Source organism: Plutella xylostella, chromosome 25 (assembly GCF_932276165.1).
Source record: "Plutella xylostella chromosome 25, ilPluXylo3.1, whole genome shotgun sequence".
NCBI lineage: Eukaryota > Metazoa > Arthropoda > Insecta > Lepidoptera > Plutellidae > Plutella > Plutella xylostella.
In genome coordinates, this window is record NC_064005.1 from 2,727,671 (window position 1) to 2,750,603 (window position 22,933).

General features: G+C 40.3%; 4 protein-coding genes across 7 annotated transcripts in view; 2 read left to right on the top strand and 2 right to left on the bottom strand.

The window, feature by feature from the left end:
* Nucleotides 1-522: 522 nt before the first annotated feature.
* Nucleotides 523-6,177, top strand: LOC105393747 (electron transfer flavoprotein subunit beta). 2 transcript variants are annotated; one of them, XM_048630348.1, is made up of 7 exons: nt 523-684; nt 928-1,086; nt 1,476-1,634; nt 3,257-3,337; nt 5,219-5,359; nt 5,751-5,929; nt 6,077-6,177. In XM_048630348.1, exons 1-6 carry the CDS (start codon nt 634-636, stop codon nt 5,919-5,921), a joined length of 762 nt encoding a protein of 253 aa, XP_048486305.1. In that variant the 5' UTR covers nt 523-633; the 3' UTR covers nt 5,922-5,929; nt 6,077-6,177. The 2 variants fall into 2 exon arrangements, with proteins under 2 accessions (XP_048486305.1, XP_037963540.2); XM_038107612.2 differs by having other exon boundaries at nt 5,751-6,177.
* A 254-nt stretch (nt 6,178-6,431) lies between these two features.
* Nucleotides 6,432-15,700, bottom strand: LOC105391635 (DDB1- and CUL4-associated factor 10 homolog). Of its 3 annotated transcripts, none has more exons than XM_048630213.1 (12): nt 15,261-15,699; nt 14,961-15,074; nt 14,406-14,775; nt 13,510-13,665; nt 12,819-12,878; nt 12,248-12,402; nt 11,333-11,477; nt 10,822-10,907; nt 10,439-10,582; nt 7,686-7,809; nt 7,104-7,241; nt 6,432-6,607 (listed from the first exon to the last, which is right to left on the bottom strand). In XM_048630213.1, the coding sequence occupies exons 1-12, from the start codon at nt 15,479-15,481 to the stop codon at nt 6,470-6,472; spliced, it is 1,851 nt and encodes a 616-aa protein (XP_048486170.1). In that variant the 5' UTR covers nt 15,482-15,699; the 3' UTR covers nt 6,432-6,469. The 3 variants fall into 3 exon arrangements, with proteins under 3 accessions (XP_048486170.1, XP_037963500.2, XP_048486172.1); XM_038107572.2 differs by having other exon boundaries at nt 11,333-11,480; XM_048630215.1 differs by lacking the exon at nt 10,439-10,582 and having other exon boundaries at nt 11,333-11,480; nt 15,261-15,700.
* A 518-nt stretch (nt 15,701-16,218) lies between these two features.
* Nucleotides 16,219-18,787, bottom strand: LOC105391634 (mRNA export factor Gle1). The gene has a single exon (XM_011563145.3). The coding sequence runs from the start codon at nt 18,730-18,732 to the stop codon at nt 16,771-16,773; it is 1,962 nt and encodes a 653-aa protein (XP_011561447.3). The 5' UTR covers nt 18,733-18,787; the 3' UTR covers nt 16,219-16,770.
* Nucleotides 18,788-19,173: 386 nt separating this feature from the next.
* LOC105393752 (DNA polymerase epsilon catalytic subunit 1) overlaps nt 19,174-22,933 on the top strand; it is a 47,838-nt gene continuing 44,078 nt past the window's right edge. Inside the window, exons 1-9 of the mRNA XM_048630069.1 lie at nt 19,174-19,368; nt 19,442-19,565; nt 19,703-19,921; nt 20,227-20,456; nt 20,687-21,007; nt 21,096-21,196; nt 21,560-21,701; nt 21,980-22,112; nt 22,505-22,618. Of these exons, the coding sequence (XP_048486026.1) occupies nt 19,286-19,368; nt 19,442-19,565; nt 19,703-19,921; nt 20,227-20,456; nt 20,687-21,007; nt 21,096-21,196; nt 21,560-21,701; nt 21,980-22,112; nt 22,505-22,618 (1,467 nt within the window). The 5' untranslated portion in view covers nt 19,174-19,285. The remainder of the gene's footprint in view (nt 19,369-19,441; nt 19,566-19,702; nt 19,922-20,226; nt 20,457-20,686; nt 21,008-21,095; nt 21,197-21,559; nt 21,702-21,979; nt 22,113-22,504; nt 22,619-22,933) is intronic.

The following is a 22,933-nucleotide window of genomic DNA, read 5'->3' on the forward strand; positions in this document are numbered from 1 at the left end:
ATGGTGGCCATTTGCTTGCAATGGTAACGGTGGATGCCCCACCGTACGCAAACACATTTCCTATAGCGAGGTAGTACGCCTCATACTACCACCCCACTTGGCTATTTGTATTTGCCATAACTGCCATATACGGTCACTAAGTTCACCAAAATAATTGCTGATTTAAAAAAAATGTATTTGGCTAATATAGGAAACATCCAATAACAAATACGAATAACCAAGTATGGTGCCAGCATCAGGCATATCACTTGTCGGCATATCAGTCTGTTAGGACGACGAGGGGATCAAAAAAGTATCTCAATGGTTTTATGTATGAAACTGCCATAGAAAGAATACATAAAATAAAATCAGAATTGAAAAAGCTACTTTGTATATTATAAATAAAATTAATATGCAACTGAAAATCAAAGGAAGATTGAAATAGATTATTCTGAGCTACGAAATCGTTTCGAAGATCCAAAACAAAACTAACGGACCCTTATCTGACAGTGAAGTATACTGTAATGTTTGACAGTTTTTTTTTCTATATTTTTTGGTTGGACTTCGTACTCGACAAAATTTTAGATTTTATTTTTATAAATCTTTTATTTTAGATATCTTTTTGAGTAGTTATATACATAAATATAAGCTAAAATGTCTCGTGTTTTGGTTGGAGTGAAGAGGGTTATCGATTATGCCGTCAAGGTAAGTTATTCAACAAGTTCAAAGGTTAACTTCATGTAAAGTTTTTCCCAGTGTTCCCGTACTACCTGTCTTGGAATGTTTTCGTAGATGTTCCAGACGTGCATCGGAATATTTATCTTCATATTAAACATCAGGGACAATTTAAAACAATACTTTTTCCAATAGAACCTTAAAAACTTTTGTTTACATTCATGGTGTAAACCTGCCATTGCCATGCATTATTTAAACCTATCTTCTATTCAGGTCCGTGTCAAGCCAGACAAGAGTGGCGTGGTGACCGAGGGAGTGAAGCACTCCATGAACCCTTTTGATGAGATTGCCGTAGAGGAAGCCGTCAGAATGAAGGAGAAGAAACTGGCCAGCGAGGTGATTGCTGTGTCGTGTGGACCCGCCCAGGCTCAGGTGAGAAATAGCAATAGTGCTAGCAATTCCTTGAATTTGGATAACAAGATTTGTGCAGACAATCATAAAGTCAAATTATCAGACTGCTTTCATTCAACCATTCAACCAAAAAAAATTCGAGCCAATACAGTTCCTACATAGTATACCTTGGAGCTATTCTACTCTGCTGGAGAGTGGAGACCTCATTGCCTTTAATTTATGTAAACAGTCAGTGGCAATGACAAAAATATTTCCATGCTCCATGTTATTTCTATCTTATTTCAGTGCCTCTCTACCACAAGAGGTTGACAGTTGGCTCTGCATACTCCTTTTTGTTCTTCGCCAAGTGCATCAGCTGATCTATGTGATGATATGTTACTCATGCGTATGTATGTATGTACAATTTTCAGGAAACCCTAAGGACAGCCCTGGCTATGGGAGCTGACCGAGCCATCCATGTGGAGGTGGCTGCGGCAGAGTATGAGACCCTGCAGCCCATCCATGTCTCCAAGATCCTTGCAAAGTTGGCCCAAGATGAAAAGGCTGACATTGTCATTGTAGGCAAACAGGTTGGTTTTTTGTTCAAAAACACAAAATTTACTACTTGTAAAGGACTTTTAGGGGTTGTAAACTTAGTTAAACCCATGAGTTTACTTGAGTGACTTAAATGTACCTATGTCATCAGCTCAGGACTCAAGTTAACTCTTGGTAGTAATAAAGTTAACCTATTTATACAACATATATTCCACATCTCATACACATTTAAAATAGGCTTAGGAGGTAAGTCGCCCACAAAATATTTAGTCCGCGGGCGAGTTTACACTTTTTAATTGAAGTTGTAGGTAACTGGCCTGAAGGTTTCACAAAAGAGGGCCAGTATACACGAAGACAATTATTAGTGGTAAATTGGTCCGAACTGAAAAAGTTTTAATTTTTAAAAATAAAAACAACTAAAAAGTTATAAATAAAAAAATATAATTATAAACAAACAAAAAACCCGACTGCACGCTAAAAAGATGAAAACAAGCCCCAATGTTAATGGAAAGTATCGCAGGCGGGGACCAACTTGACCGCCACACAATGTATGTACCTATCTAATGGCGCATCCACATATGCCCGGCGGCATGGCCGGCGACCGTGCCGCCGGCATTTGCCGCATCTCAGCCGCGGCACGCGCGGCTTTTGGTTGTTTGGTTGTAAAGCCGGCGGCCTGTATTCAGCGGCAAGGCGGTCTGAAACCCGGCGGCATAAGCCGGCGGCATGTGTGGATGCGCCATAAGTAACATTCAGCTAAATGATGGTGAACCCTGGTCCCCGCTTGCGATACTCTCCATTAACATTGGGGCTTGTTTTCATCTTTTTAGCGTGCAGTCGGGTTTTTTGTTTGTTTATAATTATATTTTTTTATTTATAACTTTTTAGTTGTTTTTATTTTATGAAATTTTATGTCAGTATTTTTAGTTTATGAACATTTTTTATTTCAATAATTTTGGTGTTGTGAATTAAATACTTACCTACAATATGCATATTTTTGTAATGTGCTAATCAAGCCCTTTCATTTGATACCCCACACGGCATAGTTGGAAAAATATTATTTTTTCGATCATCACTTTATGTCCTCTAGAGGGCGCTATGTACATTTTAATGTAACGTCACATAGCCTATAACCCTATAAATCAATACGCTTCTAACGATACCTCATAGGTACATCAAAATCTATCAAGCCGTTTAGGCTACAGGAGGGAACAAAGAAACAGACAAACATACATACATACAAACATACAATCGAAAAACATTACCCTCCTCCTTCGGCAGTCGGGTAATAAAAAATTAAAACTTTTTCAGTTCGGACCAATTTACCACTAATAATTGTCTTCGTGTATACTGGCCCTCTTTTGTGAAACCTTCAGGCCAGTTACCTACAACTTCAATTAAAAAGTGTAAACTCGCCCGCGGACTAAATATTTTGTGGGCGACTTGCCTCCTAAGCCTACAGTCCCTATTTTGGTATAAGAGTTGTGTAACTGCTATGTTAGCATGTATTAATAATTTTATCTCACTTCATTTGTTTTCTTTATTGATAAGACCCACAGTTAGGTATTTAACCAAATATGTGAATAAAAATTATCACTCTGTGATGTAATCATAATAATGATAAGTAAATGACTCAAGAAATGTGTTTATTTCTCAGGCCATTGATGATGACTCCAACCAAACTGCACAAATGACTGCTGCCGTGCTGGACTGGGCACAGGGCACTTTCGCTTCAAAGGTAATTATTATACAGATTGACAAAAAGCCATCACATCCATGCCATGCAACATTTAACTAAATGGCACCAATACCTAATTGTTTACCTGGAGATAGGCCTCTGCTAAGGAACGCCACAACTCAGGGCTCAGACCAATAGGGAATATGCATAAAAAAATTTAATACGTTTATTGGATAGTTTTACATAACTTTATTATAGTAAAAAAAAATTCAACGCCAAAATAAGTCATTTAAGGTATTTTAAAGAAAGTTAAAAAAATACAACCATCACGGCCACTTTGAAATTCCCGTCAGGATGGCGGGCTGATGTGACGTCATAATCTTTTAATTTCACTGCTCAGAATGAGTCCCGTCAGTCGGCATAGATTTTTTACCTAATCAAGTAATCACAGAGTACTTTTGTATTTTCAACAAACCAATGTTGTCATGGTAACAAACGAAAAAGGAAGTGTATAAAGTGTGATCAGTGGCTGTTTTGTAATGGTAATAAAGTGTGATCAGTGGCTGTTTTGTAATGGGAGCTCGTAAATAGCTACTAGTAGCTCTTTTGAAATGGGAGCGTGCAAACCAGGGGACCTTTGTACACAATATTACGCTATTATGGCAATATGAATATAAAGTAATATTTGTATTGTATGTAAGTACTTACTGTAACTTTGGTTCTCAGTAAGAGAGGCTAGGGTTAGTGGGTCATTCTATATTTTTTTTTTATCTGTGGGGGTGTAAGAACCTGCACCTGGCTCTCTTGAATGGAACCATTGTGCATATCTCAAAGTGCTAAACCCCCTTCCTAAGCTTGGACCATTTCCCACCAGGCTGGTCCACTGCGGATTGGTGGGTTCACATATCTAAATGTGCTTAATCTAAATATTGAGGTTTCCTCACGATGTTTTCTTTCACATGCTACATGATTATCCCCGAATTTAATTCTACAAAAATAATAACGTATAACATACATATTATCTTTTATTTATAATGAAAAGTTTTCGCAGCTGGCCACAGTTTACTCGTTCATACTGCGTAATAAATTTAATGTGTCCAGTTCTTCTGATTACGAGAATTGTTCCATAACTTAATTTAGAAAAAATAACAACTTTTGAAATATACTAACGACTGCCATTATAACCTAAAAGTAGAAAGAGCAACTTGTGTCATGTTCATGTCATAATACTTACAATACAAATTTATTTTTATTGTGTTGAAATATGGAGCATATTTGAGTGGCTCGTTGACAGGCGAATGGCTGTTTACGCCTCATTACAAAAGAACAACTAGTGGCAGTTCATACACTACCAACAAAAATATAAAAAGTACTAAATTTTGCAAACAAACAAGCATATCAAACAAGAACTGGAGAGGTTATAGGAGGCTAGGATCTATTGGAAGATTTTTTATGTAATCCATCGTATCTGATCACAACGAGCATCACAAACACTCGGTGACATTAACATTTCTTTGTTTACACTTGACATTTATTTAACTTCCGCCGTAAACGCAAAGAAGTTATTATTCTGAGATTGATATATAAAGAATTTTGACGTCACATCCGCCCTAAGAAAATGGGTGACGTTTCTCTGAAGTTAGAATTTACCGAAGTTTATTTGTACTTTTCAACTTCATTTACTTGCTCAAAAATAAATTATAATCAAAAATATTGATGGAGGCGTAGTTATAAAAAAACAAAGTTTATTATAAATAATATTTGAACCTCTTGCATATTCCCTATTATTCCGACAGTCATCTTTGGCCCATATGATCCCTTTAGAAGCCGAACTTTAATAACCTCTTTAAGGCCGGATGTCGTATACTAATTCCAAGCTTCGTGTTTCCAAACACCTCTTAGTTCACACAGAATGTAAAGACATCATAATTATTATTCCAGATCGAGAAGTCGGACGCGGGTCTGACGGTGACGCGCGAGATCGACGGCGGGCTGGAGACGGTGAAGACCAAGGTGCCCGTCGTCATCAGCGCCGACCTGCGCCTCAACGAGCCCAGATACGCTACACTGCCTAATATTATGGTGAGATGTCTGAGTTACTTACGCTGTCTGGTTATGACAAACTTGAGCATTTTCTATGTAACAATGCTGCACATCTAGGTCTATATAGCAGATCTATGTACTTACGTCTATATGTTTGAACCCACCAACCGTCAGTGGACCAGTGTGGAAGTGGAAGGAAATGGTCCAAGCTTAGCAAGGCAGTTTAGACCTCGTTGATATGATGAGAGTGCAGATACTTACACCCCCACAGATAATAGAAAAGAAGGGAAGTCCGAATACTTTTTAGTCCTTTGTATACATTATGCAATACTATTTATAAGAGACCTATTTTGGACAGACAAGTCTCTCGTCTGCCCTGGCTATTGTTGACTTTTACTTTGCACTAATCCAACTATCTCCATCTCAACAGAAAGCCAAGAAGAAGCCGCTAAAGAAGGTGAAGCCCTCAGACCTCGGAGTGGACATCGCTCCTCGCATCAAGATCGTGTCCGTGGAGGACCCCCCGGTGAGACAGGCGGGCGCCGTGGTGCCCGACGTCGACGCACTCATCGGGAAACTCAAGGAGGGCGGCCATGTTTAAACCTCCTTCCGTAAGGCATCGTTCTAATAGAACGCGAATCGCGACGTAAGCGATGCGACTTGCAACCATCGTCGGTTTGCATAACACAAACATTTAAGACACCATTTAGGTCACCTTTTTGGCATCGCATTAAAGCGTAGTTCTATTAGGACGACGCCTGAAACCTAACCTATAACGCACCAATTAATGTAAAAATATAGAATCGTTGTATAGAGAGTATGTTTATTATTGCTAATATAAGCTGTTTGAGATTTTTTGTGGTTGTTTTCTACTCGTTATTTCTTCTGTGCTTATATATTTATAGGTATGAAACTTTGTAAAGATTCAAAATAAGATAATTTACTTCTTGGTAAAAGTTGTTCAGTTTGAAACAGAAATATACACACTATATTATTATTGAGATATCTTATGCGTACAATGTTTGTCTGCTAATCATAACAGTACACAAGCAGCCTTAAAAATCTGTTAGCAGCCTATATTTTTACCCCAGATACAAATAAAACAACACAATCTGTCGTCAACTATTTAATAAAGTCCTATGATATCACTCAGTGCAGCTGCTCCCCGCTGAAGGGCTCGTACCACACGATCTTGCCCTCGAGGCAGCCGGTGACCAGCAGCGGGCCGCGCGGGCTGAACTTGGAGCTCACCACGATGTCCTGGTGGATGCCGAGGCTCTGGCCCACCTGGAGAGAGAATTGATTGATGTAGCAAAAAAAACAAAAACGATTGGTAACTTTTGGGGTTGTCATGTTCTAGAATGGAGAAAAGTAGGTCAGAAATAGATGAGGAATGAGGAATAACGAGATCCTGATCCTCTCCCTTCTATCCTCAAGGTGCTGTTATCTATCCAGCAGCGGGATCTACGGGAGGGCTTTGGTGGCTGATGATGATTAGGTCAAAATTCTAATCCGTAATAGGCTTGCTAAAGAGCTAGTCAGAGGAGGTAAACAAACGAGTTTTGTTTCAACGGCCGTATAAAACATCATTATTTAAATTATAAATGGATGGATACATAGACATAAGGCCTTGGCTCCATTGGTGCGTTGCGTCGACGCAGCCATATATTTTCACAACCGTTCCTTTGCGACGACGCGACGACGTGATGAAATGCAGGGCAACGCACCAATGGGGCCTCACCAATTAGAGAACATAGAGGTGTATCGTTCTTGTCGCACTGACCTCGACCATGGGCGTGGGTCCCTGCAGGCCGGGCACGCAGTGCGGCAGCTCGCTGCAAGACTCATTAAGCGCTAGAAGTCTCATGCCGCGGCCGAAGGGAGAACACACGAGCCGCCCGTCCGCCGAGTAGCACAGCTCCTGGAGTTACAAATTAATTATATTCTATTCTATTCTCTGTGGGGGTGTAAGCACCTGCACCTGGCTCTCTCGAATGGAACCGTTGTGTTTAAACTGCCTTGGACCATTTCCCCACCGAATTACAGATAAAGTAAGTAGATATTTAAACTTATTTTTTGTTTAAATCGAATAATCGGCGACGATGTGGCAGTGTTTAGTAACTTCAACTGGTGCCGAAAGAAATTTGTTCCCGGGTCTATAGCTCTATTCAGCTAAGATGAACGCTATGATGATTCTGTGTATACTCATTAAATTTGATTGGATGCCAATAAGTCTATAGACAAAATCGTTACAGTTTCAAAATTAGATGTTTTCAAAACCGTAAAACTCAAAAAGTCACAGGAATAATCTTAGCTGAAATAAAGTAAGTAAGTAGGTTGTGCCCTGTGTGTGGTATGTGCGTACCTTGATGAAGCCCTTCCCCTCGTTGGTCTCCTCGATGTAGTAGAGCAGCCGGTCGCGGTTCTCGCGGATGTGGTGCGCGGGGTCCGCCGGCGCCGGCGTCTGCCCCGACATGGACGGAGATGTGCTAAGGAGTTAGAGAAAGATTATAGCAGAGTACATAAGTGTTGCGCAGGCGCAGCCGGACATAAAAGTGTAAGAAACGGAAATCTAAACTAAATAATTATTTTGACGACCTAGTGTTCAATTGAATTATTGAGATTATCAATCGCTTAACAATGCTAACGTATATTATTCAACGGTTGGGGAATGCCTCGCCAAACAAACACTAACGCGACTTAATAAAACCGAGAGTGAATTATCACTAATGGTAAAAATTCCCGACCAATTTAACAAACCCAAAGACTCGTTTTTTCTTTCCCCATGCGACATGACTGAAATAGATAAAATTATATCTGCTCTAAAAACAGAATCTGCTCCTGGTTGGGACGGAATTCCCAACAAAGTGTTGAAGCTTTCTAAACATATACTGGTTCCTCTATTGACTTACGTCTGCAATCTCAGTATTTCTGCTGGAAAAGTTCCACATGGACTTAAGATTGCAAATATCTGTCCTATTCACAAATCTGGAACTTCTTCAATGCCCAGTAACTATCGACCCATATCGCTATTAACATCCATATCAAAGATCCTAGAAAAGGTTGTTAACAAAAGACTGCTGGCATATCTTGAAAGTATGGGCCTATTGTCTGATAACCAATACGGATTCCGCAACAACAGATCAACTGAAGATGCAGTAACAAATCTTGTAGATCACATCGTGACCAAACTCGATACTGGTGATATGTGCGTAGGTGTTTTCCTCGATTTTGCGAAAGCATTCGACACAGTTTCACGTCCAATTCTGTTAAAAAAAATGGAATGCTATGGAATTCGCGGTATTGCATTGGACTGGTTTACCTCTTACCTTAGTGAACGTGAACAAAGATTACGGGTTGGCGAGCACTACAGTGACAGTAGAACGATAGGTTTTGGCGTGCCTCAGGGCAGTGTGCTTGGTCCTACTCTCTTTCTACTCTACATTAATGATCTTTGCTCAATAAACCTATCCAATGCAAAGCTCTTCACCTTTGCTGATGATACGGCGATTGTATTCCGTGGTAAAAGTTGGGAAGAGGCTTATTCTGCAGCCCAAACTGGAATTGACAGAGTGAATGTATGGCTTGCACACAATCTACTCACATTAAACGCCGACAAAACAAAGGTGATCGAATTCTGTGTCTCCAGGCGTACTGCCCCTCACTCATTGTTTGCAATTCGCTTACATACTTGTGAAAACGACCTCTTATGTAACTGTCCTTCCTTCCAACGTGTCCATAGCATCAAATACCTTGGCGTTTTCCTTGACAGTTCCCTATCGTGGGCCATGCAAATAGACTCAATTTCATCCCGTACAAGGAAGCTGTTGCATATATTTAGACGGCTAAGGGACATAGCTACAGAAGCAATTATTAAAACTATTTATTTCTCACTAGCTCAATCAATATTCAACTACTGCATAACTACTTGGGGTTCGGGATGTAAATCGCGCCTACTTAAAGTTGAGCGCGCACAACGTGCTTTACTTAAAGTTTCTTATAAGAAACCCAGGCAGTATCGCACTGATGCCCTCTATAATGAAACAAAGGTACTTAGCATTCGTCGACTATTTATACTAGCCACGGCGCTAAGATTCCATAAAGCAGCTTTACTGACCTTACCGCAACTACATCGTCCACAAAGATGTTTAAAATGGACCCTACCGACTATCAAACTAAAATTTGGCAAAAGATGCTTTAACTACATGGGACCTTACATTTACACAAAACTACATAATCTAATAGATATAGTCAATTCCACTAGATTCATTTGTAAGAATAAAATATGCACCTGGCTTCTTGGACTCAATTATGAATCAACTGAGTCATTTATACCGAAATAAAAACAGATCAGTGGTTGATTCCAACATCCCAAGACTATTTCGCAGAGCTAACCATACTTCCTTACTTATCTATATATGTATATAATACAGACACATACAATACACCACCTACCAACATCTTACTAATACACATACCAACAACATAATTATACTAACGTGATCACACACTCACATACTCACACACACATATAAACACACACACGCACTCATAAACACACACACACACACACTCACATACACACACACACACACACACACAAACACACACACACAAACACACACACACACACACATAATCATAATCAATTCAAATTTAAACGGGTTTATATTTTATTTTACTTAGTTACTAACTGTACTTGTAATTGTACATATTTTCTTGTAACACTCTAATATATATTTTAAATGTTTGTAAAATAGTGTGGAAGAGTGAAAGCTAGCCCCTACAACACAGGGAATCCTAGTGTAGGGACTAGAGATAAGATGCATTTGTGTGAACTTTTACTTAGCACCAAATAAATAAACGATTTGTATTTAATTGTTAAATTATCATAAACCATAGGTAAATGTCGGATAATGAAAATAAGTCTTTCCAAAAACTAACTTTTTTTCTCTACTTATATTTGACCGGTATTTCCCTTGTTGCTACTCTCGGTAGTCTGCTACAAATTGTATTTAAATGCCTTAATTAGAGTGTCAGTATTTATATTTTTATATAGAATAGTGTTTGTAGCTAGCGCACCTAACTTAAACACAAATAAGATGCCCTATCATATACCTCAGTCTATCGCTGTCGACATGGCGGGGCAGGAGGCGCGCGGGGGCGGGGCGCGCGGCGCGGGGGCGGGCGGGCGGTGGCGGCGCGATGCCCGTGTTGATGCCCATTATCCGCTGCATGTTGAAGTTGCGACCCACCTGCCCTCTGGTGGGGGAAATGGTTCAACGTAAAGATGATAAACTAAATCACTCCATACAAAATAAGGAGGTGATGTATTGGGTGATGATTAGGTGTTATTATATTTTTTATAGTAGGTATGAATGCTATGAGAGGAAATTTAACTTTAGCTAAACAAGCCCGCCCGACGCGCCGCATTTAAACATAATAATTACTGGGAACATATTCATTTCCCCTCTTTACTTAGTTAAAGTAATGTTACTTACCTACTAGCCATTTCTCTTAACATTCTCTGTTGTCTTATCGTGATCTGCGCCTCCCACACGTCGTTTTGTATACTTGATAGTCCTTGCTGTAACAAAAAACATATATATGTTTTATTGTAATTTTGGTATTTGCGCTGATAGCTCAGTGGGAGACATCACAACATTAGAGATCTGTTCTCCATTCACACAAGAGTGCCAATACTCAGAGCTCTGACTACAGCTACCTTATCTAGATATATGTACTATATTATAGTTACTAAGGTGACAATACTCACAGCTCCGACCACGGCCACGTTGTTGTTGCTGGCGGGCCCCACGGGCGCGGCGGCGGCGGGCGCTATAGTGAACCTTACCTACATACACACTAGGGTGACAATACTCACAGCTCCGACCACGGCCACGTTGTTGTTGCCGGCGGGCCCCACGGGCGCGGCGGCGGCGGGCGCGGTGGCCCCCTGCGCCTCAGTAATATCAACCCTACCTACATACACACAAGGGTGACAATACTCACAGCTCCGACCACGGCCACGTTGTTGTTGCCGGCGGGCCCCACGGGCGCGGCGGCGGCGGGCGCGGTGGCCCCCTGTGCTGAGGGCTCGGTGCGTGACGTCACCGGCTCGCCTTCTTGCTCCTGGCTCGAGCTTTCTGATGTTGAGCTGCTGGGGGATGGGATTGTGGAGATTAGGTTCTGTTTGCAGAATTAATTTATTTTGGCTCCTCTTAGTTTCAATGAATATTTGCTGGATAATAGTAGTAATAGATAATTATTAATCAATTTACAGACCAATTTAATTTGGGGGAATAAATTATTTTGTAGTCAACAATCCAATCGACGACCTATTTTAGCACGGAATGGTGTGAGCAGGCCCAAGAAATGGATAAGTGGAAAGTTCAAGGAGAGACCTTTGCCCAGCAGTAGGACACTAGAGGTTGAGGAAAAAATAATCCAATCATGAGTGCGAAATGTGCTAGATGATTCCACATCTACCTCTAATGTCTCACTTCTTCGAACCTTTTCTAGTCAAGAATGTGCCAAAACAAAGAGATAAACGGACAGACAGCAAAGTTATATTAAAAGAGTTAGTTTTATATGTTTGAATACCGAACGACCTTAAAAGACAATCTATCCTAAAATCATAGATACACATTTCACATTCGAGTCTATCAATACTTACTTGTCATGCGTCTCTCGTGGGCTATGCGGGCTATGCCTGATGGCGCGGACGGGGCGGCGGCGGGGACGGACACACTCCGTACCTATATGAAGATATAGGTACGGATTGGCTATCCGGACGATCGCACATAGCGTTTACAATACAATATAGTTACTTGATCTAGGCACCGGTAAGCGCTATGTAGGAAGACGTACCACACCGCTTCGCAGCTGTTAGATAGCCCATTGATCGCCTGTTAAGAGTCTACTAACTTGTCATGTGTCTCTCTTGGGCTATGCCTGGTGGCGCGGACGGGGCGGCGGCGCGGGGCGGCGCGGCGGCGGGGGCGGCGCGCGGGGGGGGAACAGTCGCGAGTGCTCTTGTCTGACACACCCTCGTCGGGTTGGATGTCGTGGATGCAAGACCACTGGGGAGGTAAGGTGAGGTGAGAATAGATCAGAATGTTTGTAAATATTGGTCGCCAAAATAACATAACAGATAAAATACTTACTAGGAAAAACATTCTTTAAATACAGGCAAACTTGAATTTGACGAAATTTAAAGTGACCTACTTATAATATGTATAGCTACAAAAATACAAGGTATATTTATTTATTTACTTATTCTACCGGTGAGGTTTATATCACAAAACTGTAAGAAATATTTTGAAAACAAAAATAAAGAAAATATTTAAGAACATCACAACAAAAGTAATTAGTAATTACCTTAATTTTCTTCAAACATACAAAACACCATTCTACACCTACTATGTAAATTATAAACAATAAAATATAATACTAAACAGGACGGGTGCTAATTGAGAAGTGTCCTCACCAGACTTACCTCTGAGCGGTCGTCGTGGCTGATGTTCCTGCTGAGCGCCGTCCAGCCCTGCGGGTGAATCTGCCGAGGGAAACAACATGCCGGTAATTAAGTTTACTTCAAAATTAAGATGCATTTACTTTGCATCGTCTTTAAAAGGCTTCCTGTGGTTATTCCGGGATTAAAAGTAACCGGGACAATTTGGACATAAAAAAAAAACACTCACTCACGCCTTGCACTAATGTACTCCCTTGCGGGGTAGGCAGAGGTGCATTGCTGCACCCACTTTTCGCCAGAGTGTATGTTAGTCCCAATGTAATAGGGGGCGGGCCTATTGCCATTTTACGGGCACATCCAAGACCCGAGAACAAATATCTGTGTTTAAACAAATATCTGCCCCGGCCGGGAATCGAACCCGGGACCATCGGCTCAGTAGTCAGGGTCACTAACCACTACGCCGTTCGGTCGTCATCTTTCGACATCTCGACATCTTTTTAAAATTAGCGATTATTTATTTTTTAACAAACTAAAAATAGTTTTACTGCTTTTCTATTGGTCCTAACAATGACCCATATCTCACTCTGTTAATATCGGAAATGTACAAGAGGCTACTCAGTACTCTTTTGTTCAAAAAATATTACAATAGTAAAAAGTCACGTAGCTAGTAAATACATTAGACATTATTGTATTGTATTGTTTAAAAAGTTCTCACCTGCAAAGCGCTGACGACCTCCGCGTCGTTAACCTCTGGGAAGTCGGAAACAAACTCCACTCGGTTCTCCTTTCTATTCCTATCGAACAGGTGTTCGTACATCGCGGCTATGGGGATCAGCTGGCGGGACATCTGCATCAGCCTGTATAAGTTTGGCTGCGGAAGGAGAAACGTTTTTTTATCGTACTCTAGATATTTAATGAGGAAAATTGTATCACAGATCGAGGCGTGGCTAATTTTTTCTTTGTCGTGTGGAAAGTTCGTGTCAACAGTCGTGGGAGAAAGAAAAATCATGCTGTGTTATTTGTTAACGAGTTCAGTACCTACAGTAGGTAATTATAAAATGGAAGGCGAGGTTCCGTATTGTTTGAGTGCAATTTATTTTAATTTTAAATAATGATCTAGGAAAGAAACATTTACATTGGTTGAGTTTTATCACCTCATTTACATAAGCTAGTATATCCTGCCTTAATACCTAGATTAGAATCTAGCCGTAATAAGATTAAATAATTATTGCAATTAACATTGAACTTGCTTATTTAACTAAAAGCGAGGATACCAATCTCCTAGATTATTAATAATAATTAATACTTTCAGCAAATTCATTAACACCTTATATTGTATAATAATTAATTAAAACCAAATACTAAACAACTTCATAAACATATGCAGTTATGTAACTAATTATGCTACTGACCTTACTCAATGTCAAACATTTAGGAATTTAACTAAAAACTACTTTAAGGCTGACTTGTACCAAACATATTCAAATCTATAGCTTGCTTGCTTTGACAGTATAGTGAAAGAGAAAGGCAATAGATTTAAATATGTTTATATGTTTGGTGCAAGTCACCCTAAATTCAATAAATTTTTAGTTTTTACTGATTAAAAATTACCTTAAATCCATGCAAGTCCTGTGCCAGCGTCGCCAAGTTGAGATCATGTATAATAACGAGCAGTCCTCCCGTGGTGCACATCACCATCTGCCGAGCGTCCGGAGTCAGCCGGCACCGCATCAGACCAGACGCATGAAACACTCTTTGGTACACCAGATTATACTCCGTATAACTATTTATATCCCACGTGTATATACTGCCGTCCAGTCCTGATGTGACGAGGAGTTTGTCTTTGTGTGAGAACTCTATGTTTTTAACCCAATGTGAATGGCCGGCTAGAGACCGTATTTTCTTTTTTAAATTTCTTACATCCCACAGAGCTATGGTGGTGTCGTCGGAGCAAGTCGCGAACATGCGCCCGTCAAGGAATCTGTGGATAATACATAATACAGTCCATATTGTATTGGAAAAATACAAACATCATATTCATCACTGACTACCATTATTATCTGATCTTCCTTTATACATAATGTCCAGTTTACTCATTACAAATGTACCTATACTGAAACTAATAAGGGAATCTTATTTGAATGTAATTAGTTAATGTATACTCACTTCACACAGTTGACACAGTCTGAGTGGGCCCCATTCACTGAATAGATCCTCTGATGAGTCAAAGGATCAAATATTTGTATGGACTTTTTCTCACAAGCTGCCACCAACAGGTTTCTAAAATCATAACATTATAATAATTAAACATTATGAATAAACCATTCAACCTTGCGAAAGGATGTTGAGTAAGGTTAGTTACACCTAAAATAGTAACTGCAATCAGGAAAATGTTTTATCCTGTTGCAATTTAGATCCTTTACTGAGCGTCAATGTCAAGGCCAAGACAGCAATAAGTGGGCTTACCCTTCCGGTGAAAATTCAAGGTTGAAGACTCCTCCAGTGGGCAGCGCCTGCGCCTGGTCGCAGTCCCAGGAGGCGATGGGCTTCATGCCGCAGTACAGGCTGCGCGCCATGGCGTCGCCCGCGCCCACCGCCGCCGGGAACCCGAGCTCCCGCCGGAGCAGCCGGTACGGGCTGAACGCGGAGTTCCTAGCCATAAACGGTGAATAACCCTTCGAACCCATTGTGGCAGGACAACGAACTCACACAACGATTAAGTATTTAAATGCACCACAAGAAATTAAGTACACAGCATGGTAGCGTAGTAAATGCTTTGCTCTAATTTATATATTCAGGCAATTTTGTCTACATTTTCCATTTAGTTTACGTAAATAAAAATAGAATGAGAAGGAGGAAGTAAAATAAAATTCAATAATCACGAGCTGTCAAACTTTTGGATTGAATACGTTCCGTTCAATGCAAAAGTCTGCGGTAACAAAACATACGTTCCATTTTACTTTAGCTTTTATAGGAGCACCAAAAAGTTTGTGTAAAGTAGCCAAGGTCTTATAATTTTAGTTTATTTTCACGTAAAGTAAATATTATAAGTACACCTATATCGACCTATGATCAGTCTGCTTGGCTTCCGTACCCTCGAGAAAGTATGAAAACTATGAAAAGCGTCGTCGGTCGCTTCTACTTTACGGGGCGTCCGGTTCGATTCTTGTTGTATGTGCTTGAATGGGTGCTATTCTAGGAACAACAACGCTTCGATTTTATACCTACCCGTGTTTCCCGGGTTCGATCCCTGGGGAGCTCCTGGGGAGGGACTCCATGCACTCCATACAATCATGCGAAACAGCGGTAGATACCATGTCGATACCTACCCTTCTTGTTGTCTTCATCTAAAAATACCTACCCAACTAATACAACATGTCTTGAGCAATATAAGTAGGTACATGAAAAATTAAAACTTAGAAAATAAATCAAAACTTGCATTTATTAGAAACAAATAAGTACATTTATAACAATGTCTTCAATGTTCTTATAACATAACTCAGTAAACAATCTTTATCACAAAAAAACATAGAACCGCCCTCTTTTTTGTAGTCGGATAATCAACATGCATCTCTTATTATACTATGGAAATACTTAAGTAGATAGCTTACATTAAAATAAAATTGTTTCCTAATCCACTATCAAGAATCACAAAGTTCATGTCCTACCATACCATTTTAATTTAAAATCCCTATAGGTATTCATTTACAGATATTATTAAAATGTCATTGATAATGCAGATCAAATAACTGCCCAAATTTTTCGTCAACTGTAGTTTAATCTTCAATACCTAACATCTTTGACTTTCCTATGACCATAAAATGAACTTAGATTACATTTTCAGAGTGAGATTCTTACAGTAAAGAATACTAAACTGAAAAAACTGATGGTAAATAATAAAACATAATTTTCTTGTGCTGGGAAATTTAAGCCACTAACCATTTTATGGAAAAAAATTAAATCAAAACATCAAAGACTACCATGTGTTAGCTGGCAGCAGACCACTCGGTGGTGGGATGTGTCCTGTCTTCAACACATTCTGCAGGAAAACCTCTAATCGAGTCTTAGGTCCACCTTCGTCAATATTCTCCAAAATCTTCAGGTAATCAGTACTTATAACCTTAATTATTTTAGTGAATTGCCTGCCGTAACACTTTAGGAATTCTGATCCACAGACTGCAAAGAAATCGTGAATCAATGTAGCACTGATGTCCGGCTCTGGTCTCAAGTTGATGAATGATGCTAGCCACTTCCAGCCATCTTTCAATCCATGTGGATTTGGTGCATTTACAAATCTGGGTGTTTGTGCAATCCAAATTGCACATTTAAGTCGAAATATTCCTGACATCCTCTTGAGGAACTTGTCTTGCTTCTCCACAACACCCTCGTCATTGTAGGTGTAGCCCCGGGACATGTAGAACTCCTTGTCAGTTTGACCTTGTTTCTGTGGCAAGAACATGGGCACTAAGTAGGGACATTCCCTATGGAAGTATGCCTCCAACAACTTGCCAAATTCTGGGAACTGTGCCAGCAGAGCCACAGTCACTGAGGCCAGCGGAAAGGCAGCCTCCGGGTTGCTGGACACCAGTAAATCTCCTTGTCTCACTATCTTTTTGGCAAGCAGGGCTGTCACATAAAACAAGCCTTGTGGGTGCTGAGTGGCCTGCACAAATATGTCCAGCACCTGTACTCTTTCTCCTCTCAACAATTTAGACAGTTTGTCATACTTATCCCTCATGTGAGGACCACTCACAGATGAGACAGCATTCACTGGTGTGTTTACAGCCTTTTGGCAGTCAAATCTGAACTTCTTTAGATTTGTGTCTTCCAATAGATCCTTGTAAAGGGTTTCATAGTGGACCAGAAATTGTTTTAGTTCCTCATAGTAACTGTAGTTTGTAGCGGAATAAAATGTTGGTTTAGTTGTTTTCTGAGTTTGCAGTGCAGCAGCCTTCTGTTTCTCTTGCTCCAGCAATGCCTCGGCCTCCTTGGCTTTCTGTTCTTCCAATTGAAGCTGCTTCTTGCGATTTTGTTCTTCTTCTTCCTTTTTCTTCATTAATTCAAGTTGTTTCAGTTCATCAATATCTTCTATTAATTTCTTCTTAACGTTTTCTATATTCATGGCAAGAATTTCAGCCTGTTTGACCTCCTTATCAGTGATTTGTCCAGTTTTACACATATCCAAGATGGAATTTATATTTCCCTTTACTGTGTTTAGTGAAACCATGTACTTTTCACATACCTTCTTAGCACCAGGGTTGGATTGCAACAGATCATTTATTTCATTATAACAATAGCACACTTTAGTGTGACTGTCTGTGATAGCAGCAAACCTAGCAGTTGCTTTATTTTGTTCTTCTAATATCTGATTCATAGTTTCAATTGTTTGTTTATTTATAATTTGACTATTCTTCTCGTCCAATTTAGCCTTTTCTAATACTGATAAATTATCATTTTCTTGTAATTCTTTTAGCATTTGTAGCTTACGGGCTCTTAATTCTTGTGTTTTCTTTTCACATTCTTGACTTTGCTTTTTCCAAAATGTTCTCATTGTTTCAGCTCTTTTGGCAATCATATTCTCGACCAAGTTTTTGAATAACAAATCTGATGCCTCTTGCATCTGTCTCTCATACTGTTTCATTTTGATTACATACCGTAGGTCTACTCCAAGTGTATCTTCATTTAGATTTTCTTTCACTTCGGTTTTCTTTGGTGGCGGGTTCACTAAAGTTGGGTCTTTATAAACTACTTCTTTCTTTACCGGACTATTCGGTCCTATTGTTACATCTTTGACGACGGAGCTGATTTCAGCAGCTTTGGTCAATGCAGTTATGCGAAGTTTGTCGAAATTCGAGAGTTCTTCACTGATGCTGCGGATGTCTACTTTCATTTTGTTGTTATTTCTGGGCATTCTACTACTTATAGTCCCAGACATCATGAATGATGAACTCAAACTCACTTTACAGGAGTTTTATTGGTGGTCCAATTTTAACGGATCCTTATAAATTGGAGGTATCAGTTGAAAAGTTGGACTTGAAAATAAATAACAATAACCTCAAATTTCGGCCTTCTGACAACTGACCACAAACTAGACAAAACAAACGATTATCTATGGTAATTATGGGAACACAGATTAATCTTATATGAATGTATGTTCTAAGGTTTGTTAGGAGGTCCGTAGGTCACGGCGTACGTCAGCGGGTGGAGCAGGCGGAGCGCGGCGGCGGCACATAGGTCTATGAGTACCTATTATTTATTCAATGGTGCGGAATCTTGCCCGGCGGCGCCCGCTACACCCGATGGCGTCGCGTCGCGTCGTCGTGGACGCGGCCTTACAAGTCATCTACTCTGTGAACTATTCACAGATTACGTAGACTCTATTTATTTCTTCACATTTTCGCGGCAAAATTCAGTATTTCACAAATTGACAGGTCAAGAAAAATATCAACAAATTTTGTGTTTCGGCCTATTTAATTTCGATTTATGCTACGATGGTCTATCAAAATACAGGCAAATATAGAGCTGATAGAAATGAATCGTCAAAAAAAGATGCTGGTACATCCTCAGGTCCAAGGTATGTGTATATTTTATGGTGTTAAAATTTTTTCTGTTTCATTTATACTAACCTAAACTTATCATATTTTCAGGGAAGATTCATCTGAATCTCGAATAAGAAATGCTATGGAAAATGACAGAATTGATTTGAAATATGGATTCGAGCGAGTTCGCGATGCTAAAGAGAGGACGGGTTATTTGATTAACATGCATACGGTAGGTACCCCATAGTCAATCACATAAACAACCACTATTATAATGAAAAAAAAAACATGCCAAATCCAAATCTCTGTTTCCATTGGGATGCCAAAGTGATTCCATATTTCACATCACAACACTCACTTTCTCCACAGGCGGAGGTCCTGGACGAAGACAAGCGGCTCGTAGCCGCCATGGACTACTACTTCATAGAGATGGACGGCTCCAGGTTCAAGGTGTCACTGACCTTCCAACCGTACTTCCTGCTGCATGCGCGCCGTGAGTGCCAGCAGGAGGTCATACAGTACTTGTCTAAGAAGTTTGCGGGCTCTATACACAAGATTGAAGTTATTGAGAAGGAGGATTTGGAGCTGGTTTGTATTAAACTCTAGTCTGTGTGTGTAAGTTCTAAATAATTGCCCAATCATAAGGGCTATTGTTGCATAAGGTCCAGAACCAGTTTAGCTGAATACCAAGATTGCAAACAAAGACACCTTCATATTGGCCCATCAGGTTTAAAGCTCCATGAAACTTGTATACATGCATTTTAAATCATCCCTATTCTAGACAAAGTCAATTTGCTTTAATAAAATATGTTTTCAGTTTCCATCACCTCCAAACTAAGGGCTTGTTAAAAATCTGCAAATATTCCCTAAAATGAATTCATTCTTAATTTCAGCTGAACCACCTGTCAGGCCTCAAGCAGAGCTACATAAAGCTCTCATTCATGTCTCAGAACGACATGATGAAGGTCCGCAGAGAGATCCTCACCGCCGTCAACAAGAACAAGGAGAGAGAGAAGAAAGATGCCATCTATGCGGAGATGTTGACCAACGCGCTGACCAGTGCCGCAGCTATAGAACATGCGAAGAAAACCACAGACCATATGGAGAATATTTTGGATATACGGTTTGTTTTCAATTAAATACATCGCCATGCAAACTTTGAGATATTGGTGAATAATCTCAAAGTTTGCATGGCGATGTATTTAATGACTAACATTAAAGTCTTATGTATTCCAACTATAAATTAGAGTGTGTACTCACTTTAGAGCATGCCTTCAAATGAACACCTCAAAAATTACTCTAGAAAAATCTAGTAACTATTCGAACTCACACTTACATGTACTCTTTTTACAGGGAACACGACGTCCCCTACCACGTAAGAGTATCAATAGACGTCGGCATATTCTGTGGCACATGGTACACAGTCAAAAGCCGAGGCACAGAAACCCCTATCTTCACCAAACGCGAGGACATACTTGAAAGACCCGACCCAATAGTCCTGGCCTTCGATATAGAAACCACTAAACTACCGCTAAAGTTCCCAGACTCCCAGACAGATCAGATCATGATGATCTCGTACATGATAGATGCACAAGGGTACCTGATTACGAATAGAGAGATCATTTCTGTGGATGTTGAGGATTTTGAGTACACACCCAAACCTGAGTTTGAAGGGTAAGTTTACGTCATAGGCATAAGTGATATTGATAACATCACAGTCTATATAAATTTGTGTACTTAACAATATATTTTATCTTTTCAGGAATTTCATAATATTTAATGAAGCAAACGAACTTGGGGTTATAAGGAAATTCTTTGAACACATAATGGATGTCAAGCCTCACATATTTGTCACCTACAACGGTAAGAAACATTATAATCTAATCATACTGTACCTATACCTAACAACTGAATTAGCTTATCAGAATATTCAATTTGGCAACTTTACTGAACTTACACTTGTGGGTACAACAATATTATCCTAACTTAATATTTGAATGAAATTTGGTATACATACGGTCTAGACCCTGGGAAAGAACATAGGCTACTTTTTATCCCGGAATTCCCACGGGCCAACCTTTTTAAGGCGAAGTGAAGCGCGCGGGAACAGCTAGTAAGTTATACGCAGTAAAAACCTACTTACCTACGACTATACTTACTTCACTTACGGAAACACTGGTTTTGTGGTAGTCGTTACCAATGTTAAAGTGAGTTGCACACTTCCAGGCGACTTCTTCGACTGGCCGTTCGTGGAGGCGCGCGCGGCGATCCTCGGCGTGGACATGAAGCAGGAGATCGGGTTCAGCAAGCAGCCCGCGCGCGACGGCACCTACGCCTGCCGCGCCGCCATGCATATGGATTGTCTATGGTAAATTAGATTGGAATCTAAAGTGCCGGTCACAGTCGACCATAAAGCGCTCAGATATAAAAAATGCTAATGCATAATTATAAGTGCGATTGAAGAAACGAATCTTAAATGGCGGCTATGTGTAATAGCGCTTAGATACTAGACCGTTGGCGAAGTACACCGACTTTCGAGTAAGGAGGACAAATAGAGCTCGTAATATATGCCGTAGCGTCTTCAAATAAATTAACATTCAGTAAATAAATAAACTAATTTAATTATACTTTTCTCGAATATTCCAGCTGGGTGAAGCGAGACTCGTACCTGCCCGTGGGGTCTCAGGGTCTGAAGGCGGTGGCGAAGGCGAAGCTGCGCTACGACCCCGTCGAGCTGGACCCCGAGGACATGTGCCGCATGGCCGCTGAGCAGCCGCAGGTACCACCCACATGCCGTGTTATTTATTAATGTGTGGCTTTTTAACCGGGAAGTCCTTGATATTAATATGAACGCAGCCTCTCCCAAAGAGCGCACCAATACAGGTTACTAACCATTACTCAGTCTTCGGGTTTTTTATACAGCTACTACCTGTACATAAGATCGTCGTCGGTTGGGCGGTCGGGAGGCTTACACAATCGGTTCTTCGGCATAAAAAAATATACATTGCCGGCCCACATTGCCGCTTCAGCTTGCAAATTTTATGTGCAACGTCGGTACTTTAATTATCTTCCCGTACGAAAAGCAATAAATACATAGCATGGACCTTTCGTACGTCTTCATTAAACTTATAACTACGTCCTATTCTTATTAAAGTACTGTTGTTATTCCAGGTCCTGTCGAACTACTCGGTGTCGGACGCGGTGGCCACATACTACCTGTACATGAAGTACGTGCACCCGTTCATTTTCGCGCTCTGCACCATCATCCCGCTTGAGCCAGATGAGGTAACATATTTTAGACTTGCTGTAAGGCATCCACTATTATTTTCAAGTACCTACCAAGTAATATCACGCTTGTGCTTGTTGTGGTAATGGTAGGAGTTCTATCCCTGTATGCAGTCTAGGAAGAACACCTCTCTCTTCAATTGCCCCGAAAATCTGTAGAAAAATATGGAACGTAAAAATCGGCTGGCGGTGCGTAGTCGTCACGTGGCCGTCCCGCCACGCCCACTGTCTGCCCAGACTTTTATAGGCTGAAGCACACATTTTCAAGAACTGTTCCTGACATACCTACTTTTAAATATTGGATATTAAACTCCC

What these genes read in the sequence shown, in the direction of transcription:
- LOC105393747 (XM_038107612.2), top strand. Translation starts at nt 634, where the DNA reads ATGTCTCGTGTTTTGGTTGGAGTGAAGAGGGTTATCGATTATGCCGTC. An exon ending in TTATCGATTATGCCGTCAAG is followed by an intron (nt 685 to 927) that starts GTAAGTTATTCA and finishes TCTTCTATTCAG; the next exon opens with GTCCGTGTCAAGCCAGACAA. An exon ending in GTGGACCCGCCCAGGCTCAG is followed by an intron (nt 1,087 to 1,475) that starts GTGAGAAATAGC and finishes TACAATTTTCAG; the next exon opens with GAAACCCTAAGGACAGCCCT.
- LOC105391634 (XM_011563145.3), bottom strand. Translation starts at nt 18,732, where the DNA reads ATGATGTCTGGGACTATAAGTAGTAGAATGCCCAGAAATAACAACAAA.
- LOC105391635 (XM_038107572.2), bottom strand. Translation starts at nt 15,481, where the DNA reads ATGGGTTCGAAGGGTTATTCACCGTTTATGGCTAGGAACTCCGCGTTC. An exon ending in ACGTGGCCGTGGTCGGAGCT is followed by an intron (nt 10,908 to 11,332) that starts GTGAGTATTGTC and finishes TTTTTGTTACAG; the next exon opens with CAAGGACTATCAAGTATACA. An exon ending in AGGGGAAGGGCTTCATCAAG is followed by an intron (nt 7,242 to 7,685) that starts GTACGCACATAC and finishes TTGTAACTCCAG; the next exon opens with GAGCTGTGCTACTCGGCGGA.